The sequence below is a fragment of the Solanum pennellii genome, chromosome 2 (assembly GCF_001406875.1).
Source record: "Solanum pennellii chromosome 2, SPENNV200".
Classification (NCBI taxonomy): domain Eukaryota; kingdom Viridiplantae; phylum Streptophyta; class Magnoliopsida; order Solanales; family Solanaceae; genus Solanum; species Solanum pennellii.
Genome location: NC_028638.1, coordinates 40,379,512 through 40,390,672, shown reverse-complemented (window position 1 = coordinate 40,390,672; position 11,161 = coordinate 40,379,512). Strand labels below are relative to the sequence as shown.

General features: G+C 36.4%; 1 protein-coding gene across 3 annotated transcripts in view; it reads left to right on the top strand.

Moving 5' to 3' along the window:
- The first annotated feature begins 29 nt into the window (after positions 1-29).
- The window catches only part of LOC107009047 (ARF guanine-nucleotide exchange factor GNOM-like), a 14,162-nt gene continuing 3,030 nt past the window's right edge, over positions 30-11,161 (top strand). The window contains exons 1-7 of one of the 3 annotated variants that reach the window (XR_003576948.1): positions 30-174; positions 1,174-1,333; positions 1,774-2,598; positions 4,151-7,922; positions 9,233-9,318; positions 9,646-9,723; positions 11,001-11,044. Coding sequence is in view for 2 of the 3 variants with exons in the window: in XM_015208302.2 (XP_015063788.1) it covers positions 1,864-2,598; positions 4,151-7,762 (4,347 nt within the window). In the remaining variant the exon portion in view is untranslated. Of the gene's footprint in view, positions 175-1,173; positions 1,334-1,773; positions 2,599-4,150; positions 8,233-9,232; positions 9,319-9,645; positions 9,724-11,000; positions 11,045-11,161 lie in introns of those variants that run through there. The other 2 variants (XM_015208302.2, XM_015208303.2) reach the window with 2 other exon arrangements.

The window sequence follows — 11,161 nt, the reverse complement described above, 5'->3', positions numbered from 1 at the left end:
AAATGTAAATACAAAAAGAGAGAATAATAATGAAAACAAAAAAATATTGATTTCTAACCCGTTGTTTAAAGATTGACAAGGAAGACCCCTCCAAAATCAACTGCAAAAAAAACAAAAAAAAAATTATCAACTGCAATGACCCTATTACGAGCAGCTTTCGATATTGTGTATAAGGTAAATTTCACTTTCTTCTGGATCCTATGAATATGTATATGATCTTGAAATCCATACTCCATACTGATCTTCAGCTATGTATATATATTTTTGATTTCTGTTATATGTCTCTGATTGTTGATTTAGATCCGGCATTTTGAATTTATTGCTATAATTTTTGTTTTGTTTCTGAATTTTCTCGCGCAATAACAAGTGATGAGACATCGTGAGACAATTTTTATAATAATATGCTTTTGAAAATCTCAAAGGCGATTTGAATTTTATTGGTTGTGTAAAGATCATTTTTTTGTGATCTTTTATATGCCGTAACCTAAACCACTGAGTTGGTTTCATGGTGGTGTAGGTAGGTTTAAAGGCTGATTCGAAATGTGGTTGTTCTGAATTTTGAGTCTTTTTTTTTGTTTTTTTGTGTTATTTGTGCTTTTGGGATGAGATTATTTGTTTCAGGAGATTGGGGTTCTTGTGATGGTAACTAAATTGTACAAATTAATTATATCTCAATCACAATCTAGTTGCATTCAGTTATACAATCTTTTCTTTTTCACGGGAAACCTCCCATCAACATCAGGTACGTGGTGAGTCTATCCATGAAGTCTAGAACAAATGGATGAAATCACTTAGTGTTTTGTCTAGGCAGGGATTTGGACGTAGTACCTCACGGTGTTCAGCACACTTAATTGGCCACTAGCTCACACCCGTGGGTGCCAGTCAGTTATACAAATTCTATATTCATTTTGTTCAAATGGTGCTCATTTAAGATGTATTAGGGGTTCTCATTGATCTATTTAGGTGAAGTTCTGTATTGATTGCAAAATGCTGAAAGGCAAAGCTTTATCTTAATATTTCAAAGAATGCAAAGATCTATGGGAGGACAAAGCTTTTTTGACATCTTGACAGAATGATCTAGTAAATGAATACAATATAGTAGTCGTGGTTGTACTCCTTTTTACTTATCTTTTTTTTCCGTTGTTGCGTTAAAGAAGTATTTTTTTTAATCAGGAAGAAAGATGAGCATTTAAGAGAGAGAGAGAAGAGTGATTTTAACATTTGAAAGCGGCAGAGACTTCGACATTTGGATGCCTAGAAGCGTACTTGGAGTAGAGTTGAATTCTAATAGAATATTCAAGGTGGAGAAGAACTATCAATAATTCAGGAAATTGTAAGTTTATTCACTTACCAACGTTACCAAATTACTGAAAAACCATTTAGTAGCCTTTTAAAACAAAAAATGTTAACTACTGCCCCTATCTCTTTCTTTTTTATTGGCAAAAGCAAAAGATAATTTACAGAGATATTCCTTCAAAAGCAAATGGTTCTAGTCATCTCACTCAGTTTGCTGATCTCTTTCTTTTGAAGGAATTAGGCGCTTCATCTACTAGCTATACTTGGTTGTGCATTTTGCCCTTAAACAGGCAGTTCATAATTACACTCTTCTTCTAATAACTCTTAGCCTTTTAATCTTTTAACGATATCTCAGTCATTTGCCACTGTGAATGAAATGTAGCTAGTTGATTTTTGGTATCTCACTAACTGTTTCACTTGCCTTTATCTACTTATAAGGATGACTGTCTTATATTAAACCAATTTGTTGATGCTCAGGAAATGATTTAGCAAGATGCTGCTTGATTCGTTCTGTAGCCTTTTGATTCTTTTACAATTCAAGTGAACTAAATTAAAAGTTTAATCAAGATGGGGTGCCTCAATCAGCAGAGTGAAGTCAATACTCCATTTTCAGAACCCAATGCTTGCACTGTAAAGCCTTCCAAAGGTGCCTTAGCATGTATGGTAAATTCAGAAATTGGTGCTGTTTTGGCCGTTATGAGGAGAAATGTAAGGTGGGGGTTCCGTTATGCTGCTGCTGATGATCAGCTAGAGCATCCTCTCATACATTCTTTCAAGGAATTACGGAAAAGTGTCTTCTCATGGAAACATCACTGGAACAGAGTTGATCCACTCCTATATCTTCAGCCTTTCTTGGATGTGATTCAATCTGATGAAACTGGTGCACCAATAACCGGTGTTGCACTGTCTTCTGTTTACAAATTCTTAACCCTTGAAATAATTGATTCATCTATCATGAATGTGGAGAAAGCTTTATATCAGATAGTTGAGACCGTGACAAGTTGCCGCTTTGAAGTGACTGATCCTGCCTCTGAGGAAGTGGTACTGATGAAGATACTTCAGGTTCTTTTGGCTTGCATGAAAAGTAAGGCATCAGAAAATTTAAGTAATCATCACGTGTGCAACATTGTAAACACTTGCTTTCGGCTTGTTCATCAAGCTAGTGCCAAAAGTGAACTGCTGCAGAGAATAGCAAGACACACAATGCATGAATTGGTGAGACACATTTTCGCTCACCTGCCTAACATTATCAGCAAAGCGCATGAATTTGATCAGCAAAGCAGATTGTGTGCTGACTCAGAGGTAATTGGGACTCTCGATTTATATTGTTACATTTGCTTTTATGATTTTTTTTATGTTTCTTTTGAATGAGACCATAGCTGCATGTGCTAGTGATTCTTGGCCAGAAATGACTTGTTAAATGTTCAGTTGAAATTAAAAAATAAATATTAGAATTGAAATTGGCCTTTTGGGTTGAGCCTATGGTGACCCTTATTCAAACCTTGTTAACTTTTGCTCTCATTCATAATTTGTTGGAGTTTGCATGTGGCTTATCCTCAGCTCATAGATGAATTTGGTGATAGGCCAAAGTACTCAACATTTCTGCCATAATCTTTTCTAAATCTGAACTTTCTGATGTAATTGCTTTATTGAACTTGCAAAATTATGGTTTCTTTAAGGGATAAACCTTGTTCATATAATAATGTCTCTAGAACATGGAGAAGTGCTGGTAACCCAGTTTGACCAGATAACTGTTCAAGAAGTCCTTGAATTACAGTACTTGTCTCTTGTAATTTTAGAATTTCAGTTTTTGACTGACCATGTGTATTTTTACTCCTTTAATGGTTAGTTCAGAGTCCATTATTGTTGTCATGAAGTAGTTAGCCTGCCAAGGATTGTAAGCTTGATGGGGATTGGATTTATAGATGATAGGAATGTACAACTAATGCACCCTATAGTCATATTCGATTTACTTATTTATCTAAAAAAATGTCCTAAACTAGTTATTACTGAATAAATATCCGAATTATTTCAGAATGATCATTCTATGACATCTCAAAATTGGAACCCGGAATTAATTAGGCATCATTCCCCTTATCTAATGTCTACCAATCTACGGGTTTCACACTTAATTATACTCTTTCACCTTTCTTGGTATTCTTGATAATTTATGTTCCTTCTTTGATAAATGATGACAAAAAACACACTGTAAAAACTCAGATGTTCTGGATAGTTGCTGATAAACGTTCAGGAAATTGAAATATTAAGCAAGTCTAATCACCACCCTCTGTTTTTGTGTAACTTATGTTGGAAATTGTAGACATGGTAGGGGTCAAGCCAAACCCCTCACGCCTTATAGCTTTAAGCTGTGATTGTGATGGCTTAAATTAAAAAAAAAAATTCTCCCAGTCATTGAAATTCTAGAAATCTTTATGCTCCAAATACCATTACGACTGCTATCAACCAAAGAAGATTAGTTGTTAACTACCAAAGTAAATTAACTCCTGCAAGGAGTCATTACCCACCTAGTTGTCCAACCAAAGTGAGAGATATTATTTTCATTTCTAGACCTGAACAGAGAAATTCCCCCCCTCAAGGATACATGCATTTAGTGATTTGCAATAATTTCTTTTTTCTCCTATTTTGTTGTTTTGATACAGGACTAAAGAGATCCCGAAGAGTTATTTCTTTGCTATTTATATCTATTTATTTTAGCCTTTAATTGAAGCATAGTTTAGTATGCACAAAATGGAAGAAACACTAGACACATTTTTATATTGCATAGCTTTGACCCCTTAACTCACTAAAAGTGGAGGCCAGTATCTCCTGTTTATCGTCACTTACTTTTGTGCAGGCAGGCGAAAAACAACATGTCAATGGTTGTGTTAGTGCAGAATCCACTGGTAAGTCAGCACCAGCTGCAGTTCCTTCCAATGCATCAGACAAGAGGGATGGAACAACAGATGAAAAAACTCAAAAAGAGGAGATTGCTAGTAATAGAGAAAACCCTATGATGGATCCATATGGGGTCCCCTGCATGGTGGAGATATTTCATTTCCTGTGTTCTCTTCTGAATGTGATGGAGTCCATTGAAATTGGTTCCAGATCCAACCCTATAGCATATGATGAAGATGTTCCCTTGTTTGCACTGGGGTTAATTAATTCAGCCATAGAAGTAAGTGGTGCTTCATCTGGGAATCATCCTGAGTTATTGGCTCTGATACAGAAAGACTTGTTCCACAATCTGATGCGTTTTGGCTTGTCTATGAGTCCTTTAATTCTTTCAACAGTTTGTAGCATTGTTCTAAATTTGTATCATCATATGCGTATTAAGTTAAAGCTACAGCTTGGAACTTTCTTCTCTGGTGTGTTACTGAGGATTGCCCAAAGCAAGCATGGAACTTATTATCAACAACAAGAGGTTGCCATAGAAACTCTTGTTGACTTCTGCAGACAGCCCATGTTCATGCCTGAGATGTATGCAAATTTTGATTGTGACATATCTTGCAGCAATGTATTTGAAGACCTTGCAAACCTGTTATCCAAGAGTTCCTTTCCGGTCAACATCCCACTATCAGCTTTAAATACGCTCGCCTTAGATGGTCTAATTGCCATGATGCAGGGAATGGCCGAGAGAATTAGCCAGGATTCATTTGTTTCTGATCAAGCTTCAATAGATCCGGGTGAATATAGATCGTTTTGGACAGAGATATGCAAGGACTACAGTGATCCTAATCATTGGGTTCCATATCTTCGTAAGATGAAGGTCATAAAGAGGAAATTGTTGATTGGAGTTGATCACTTTAACCGAGATCCAAAAAAGGGTATGGATTTTCTCCAAGGAGTGCATTTGTTACCTGAGAAACGTGACCCAAAAAGTGTAGCATGCTTTTTCAGGTATACGACTGGCTTAGATAAGAATCTTATCGGGGATTTCCTAGGAAGTCATGAAGACTTCTATATTGAAGTGCTTCACGAATTTGCAGGAACATTTGATTTTCGGGACATGAACTTAGACATAGCCTTGCGAATCTTTTTAGAAACCTTCAGATTGCCTGGAGAGTCTCAGAAAATACAGAGGGTGCTTGAGGCATTTGCTGAGCGATATTACGAGCAGTCGCAAAATATTCTGGCTGACAAAGATGCTGCACTATTGTTGTCATATTCAATTATTATGCTCAACACAGATCAACACAATGCCCAGGTAAAAAAGAAGATGACGGAGGAAGATTTCATCCGGAACAACCGGAGGATAAACGGAGGAAATGACCTCCCTCGGGAATTTTTGTCCGAGCTTTACCGCTCCATTTGTGAGGATGAGATCCGAATTACCCCAGATCGAGGTGCTGGTATTCCAATGATGGCACCAAGCCATTGGATTGGTCTAGTTCATAAATCAAGGCAAACTTCCCCATATATTATCTGTGATCCTGGTCCATATCTTGATTATGATATGTTTGCTATGTTGTCTGGTCCTGCAATTGCTTCCATATCTGTGGTTTTTGATAATGTGGAGCAAGAGGATGTTTGGGAAACATGTATCAGTGGATTCCTTGCCATTGCCAGAATTGCAGCTGCCTATAGCTTCGATGATGTGTTAAATGATTTAGTAGTATCTCTTTGCAAGTTCACTACCCTTTTGCTTCCATCTTATGTTGATGAATTTACTGTTGCATTTGCGGAAGATGGTAAAGCTAGATTGGCCACATTAGCAGTCTTTACATTAGCGAACGAATATGGAGATCACATTCGCTTTGGTTGGAAGAACATCCTAGACTGCATTTTGTGTTTGCACAAATTGGGCCTTCTCCCCACACGTCTATTTAGTGATGCTGCTGATGACTTGGAGTCTACTGGTGATGCAGACCCTAGGAGACCTACTGCACTTTTTCCATCACCATCTCGTTTTCCTTCATCGGCTCCATCAAGAAAATCATCTGGCTTAATGGGGGTGTTTAGCCAACTATTATATCTTGATGAAGAACCTGCACCACAGCCAAATGAACAACAGCTTGCCGCACGTCAGCAGACTCTTCAGACAATTCAGAGCTGTCACATTGATAGCATCTTTGCCGAGAGTAAATTTTTGCAAGCTGAGTCCCTGTTACAGCTTGTTCGGGCCGTTGTGTTGGCTGCAGGCAAGCCTCGCAAAAGAAACAATTCTCTGGAAGACGAAGAGACTGCAGTATTTTGTCTAGAGTTGCTTATTGCTATCACAATAAATAACCGTGACAGAATAATGCTTCTTTGGCAGGTCGTCTATGACCACATAGCAAGTGTTGTCCATTTAACAACAATGCCATCTACTTTGGTAGAGAAGGCTGTGTTTGGTCTGCTTCGCATATGCCAAAGGTTACTTCCGTACAAGGAAAATCTCACAGATGAGCTTCTCAAGTCTCTGCAACTTATCTTAAAGCTTGATGCTCGGGTTGCTGATGCATTTCTTGAACAGATAACCCGGGAGGTTATGCACCTTGTCAAAGCAAATGCTATGCAGATACGATCTCATATAGGCTGGCGGACAATCATATCTCTGCTTTCTTTTACTGCTCGGCATCCCGAAGCATCTGAAACAGGTTTTGATACACTAGTGTTCATCATGGCAGATGGGGCCCACCTCTTGCCTGCTAATTATGTTCTCTGTTTGAATGTGGCGGCGCAGTTTGCTGATTCTCATGTTGGGAATGTTGATCAATCTGTGAGATCTTTAGACCTGATGGCTGGATCACTTATCTCTCTTATTAGATGGTCTCACCAGGCGAAGGAAGCACTTGGGCAGGAGGCTGCTGTAAAAATGACCCAGGATATAACAGAAATGTGGCTCAGGCTGATACAGGGACTGCGTAAATTTTGTAAAGACAGGAGAGAAGAGGTAAGGGATCATGCCATCTTGATGCTGCAGATGTGCTTGACTGGAGTTGATGGGATCCATATCCCTGAAGATTTGTGGTTGCAATGTTTTGATCAGGTGATATTTACATTACTAGATGAATTACTCAATCTTGCCCAGTCGAGCTTTGTGAAGGATTATAGGAGCACTGAAGGAGCAATAGTTTTGGCACTGAAGCTCATGTTCAAAATGTTTTTACAGTCTTTGAATCATCTCTCCCAGTCGACATCCTTCTGCAAACTGTGGTTAGGGGTCTTGAGTCTAACAGAGAGATGCATGAAGGTGAAATTTAAAGGGAAACGGAGTGAAAAGATCCCTGAACTCATTTCCGAGCTCCTAAAGAACACTCTACTTGTCATGAAAACAAGTGGAATTCTGGGGCCAAGTAATCCTGTAGGAGGGGACAGCTTCTGGAAGTCAACATGGTTGCATGTCCACAAAATATGCCCATCCCTTCAGACAGAAATCTTTCCCACAAACGAAGCAGAACAGTCGGAAAAACAGCATATCCAAGAAGGTTGTAGTCCTCTGGCAGAGGGAAATGTTATCATCTCATCTGGTAATAGCACAGCTTGAAGACGAAGTTCCCATCGGGCAGGTCTTTGTACAGTGAAAGTGACATATTCTGCGTCAGCACTATCATTAGCGTAAGCAGATGATGAATTTTGCAGCTGAGAACCAGTTAAGCTTTATAGAAGCAGCATTTGGGAGCAAATCTGAATTCAGCTTCTACGCGGTATGGTTTAGTTTACAGGTTGTGATATCTTTGTTTCCACTCTTCAAAAAGGCATATATTTGCAGCCTTTGATGGCTGTTGATCGAAGATTTAAAAGAAGGGGTTACTTTGATGAAATTTTGCACCGTCATCGCAGTTTCTGTACACACTCAAGTCTGATAGTAGTTAACCATTTTGTATGTACAATACTAGTATACTAGTACGAAATAGTGATTAATAGTATTCATATGAAATATTTCCATCAGGTTGATACACAGTTTTCTTGAAATAATATGTTGCGATTAACTAATGAACAAGTTTTTATCTCCAATGTTGATTAGTCTTACTATTTTTTTCAAGTTTTATTCTTACTTGGGAAAATTAGTAACCAAGACATCATATTACTAAATATACATATACTTTTATTTGTTCACTAAAATAAACAAAAAATTATTTACACAATATAATAGATTTGTACAAAGCACTTGTTGTACAAATAAGCTGTAACATATGGGAGGATTGTATACATGTAAGCAGATACTGGGGTCAATAAATATATATATTATATGAGTTTGGAGTTCAACGGGCAAATTAATTGAGTGAAATTCTCAAAAAGTATATAAAAAATAAGATTAGAATGACGGAAGACGCAGTGCCCCTAAGTCACAAGGATAACTGCTACTTGTAAGTCGCGGGTCAATCTAAGTCGTGCGCCTTACTGTTCAGTATTTTAAAAAATAAAGTTTCGTCAATTTTTTTAAAAAGTGTTTCATAACTGGAAATTTTTTTTATAAAAATTATTCAAGTTTAAATTTGGAGCTTATTGATTAGTATTATTACTATTTTTCAAAATATAAATTAATCATCAAGTTATTTTAATTGAAATACTTTGAAATAATTGTGTAAATTCACAATGTTTTTAAAGTAATTTTAAAATAGTGTCTTTATTTTTTAAATAAAGATTTGTTTTACTCATATCTTATTAAATTTGTACTCATCAGTTCATTAGATTATATTTTCAAAAAAGAATAACGGCTCCTGATAATCCCTTTTAATGTAAATTTAACTATTTTGTTACCTAAATTTAAACTCAATTTGAAATAGCACACTATAAATACATCAGTTCCACCCACAACGGCTCTTTTTAACGCTAGTCTCTCTTCTTCACAAAGATCGCTCTTCTCTTCTCTCACACACTCTGTTTTCAAGGTCTTTCTCTCTTCTGCACAACTTTGAATTCCTCTAAATGGTGAAATTCCCAATTCGATTTTCAATTTTACTTCTTGTTGGGCAAAAGAAATCAAGTTTTTTTTTGGTGTTTTATGCTGCAGACAATGGTGAAGATCATGGTGGCGAGGATAAAATTGCTGAGAAACAAGGAGGTGGTTGTCAGGCAATTGATGAGATACAGACATTGGTATGCTTCTCGAATCCCACTGCTCGATCGTATTCTACTTTTCCTCTTACTTAGGGTTTGAGGGCTTTGTTGATTGATAGATCAATTGAACCTCGAAATCAACTCGTAGAAATGTGTAATTTAGTATATCATGCCTGGGATCATTTATATTGAATTATTATTCCATCGATTTCAAGTTACGTCTTCTGAAATTCATTCACTAAAGTTTTAACTTTATCAATTCATACCCTTGTTTGCCTCTAACGTATATATTACTTCACATTTGAAAAATGTCTTGTGAAATTCAACCTATATAACGACTTTCTTCTTCTTCTTTTTCTTTATAAGGGCTTAAATTTTGGTTGCAAGCAATGGCTGTGAATCCATCGGGGTTGGAGAATTGAATGCTGGAGCGGCCAAACTTGTGTGAGTGTTTTCTAATGTCTCGAATCATCAACTGTCTTTGCTCGTATCCTCCTTCTCTTATTCTTCCAAACTTGTGTGAGTGTTTCCCTGTTTTTGGTCTCAACTTTTTTATGTGTATTTTTTTGCTGTAGGAAAGTAATTGTAGTACTGGGTTTTATCTTATTTTTTGTGTATTTTCTTATTACTGGTTCGATGATTCATTTTCTGTATGTTGGTTATGGCCTATGGGGTTTCTATAAATTTGTGTATGCAAGGGAAGTGATGGTGGGTTTTATGATTCTTTTTGGGGGGTTTATTCTAGGATTAGTAAGTAAAATGATTGAAGATATTGGGTGAAAATTAAAGTTGTGAAAATCAAGTGAAGTGATATGAGGGTTTTTGATATGAGGGGATTTACAGGAATTCTATTTTTTGGTCAAGATTGTGATATTTGGAAGTTGAATCTTTTCTAAAATTATGTCCGAGTTAAGTATTTTTTAAAGTTGATTCTTTTCTAAAATTATGTCCGAGTTAAGTATTCTTTAATGCTTAAAAAGTATTATGAATGGAAAATCTGAAACATCTTCCCCCAATCCTGCCTTTTGATTATCTAGCTACTTTGCATTTTAAACATTTGAAGAAAGTTCTAATGAATATGTTATTAGGTTGAAGAAAAGTTCTCACAGTTGGATACCTTTTGTATTATAAGCTGTTTTGCACTGAGAGTAAATTGATAAAAAAGATTGTTTTTTGTATCTGAAGTTGTAACTAACTACTGGGAATCATTTTTTGCTTTGGTACCATGTACATCCAAGACTAAGCATTAAGAAGAACATTTCTATACTTGCAATAGTAATACAGTTCCAGCGTCCTCCTCTGTCAGACCAAGCAGTAAACCTGTTATTGTTCAAACTGTTCTTCCTAAGATCACTGCCATTCCTCTTCCTGCCACTTGCAGCATAGACATTTCTCCATGTCACGCAGATGGATCATTAGTCTCCATTAATAAGCACCATCTGTATTTGTTTTATCATCAAGGAGCTTCAATCAGAAAGATGCTAAGCAGAGAAGTTGGCTCATCCATCATTAGAACTAAAAACATAATTTTTTAGAGTTTGATTGCTCAACATGGATTAAAATCCTTCAAAATTTCCCTGTTTGGTCATTTAAAATGTGAATGTTTTGTCTTCTGCTCTAATTGTTACTTTTCTCATCTCCTTTATCTTGATTAATTTGTGAAACTTCAGCATCACTTGTGTCATTTTAATATAGTGATTTATACTCAAATGTACATGCAGGTTATTACTCAAATTATTGTGAAAGGTTAGAGAGACTTCATTAGGTAAGAAACACAATATTTGATTATTACTCAACCCAACTCAATTTTTTTAATGTCTTCTTTTTGTTAAATAAATTGAATTGTTTAAGTGCATTCTAACTTTGTTTTTTTTCGGGGGGG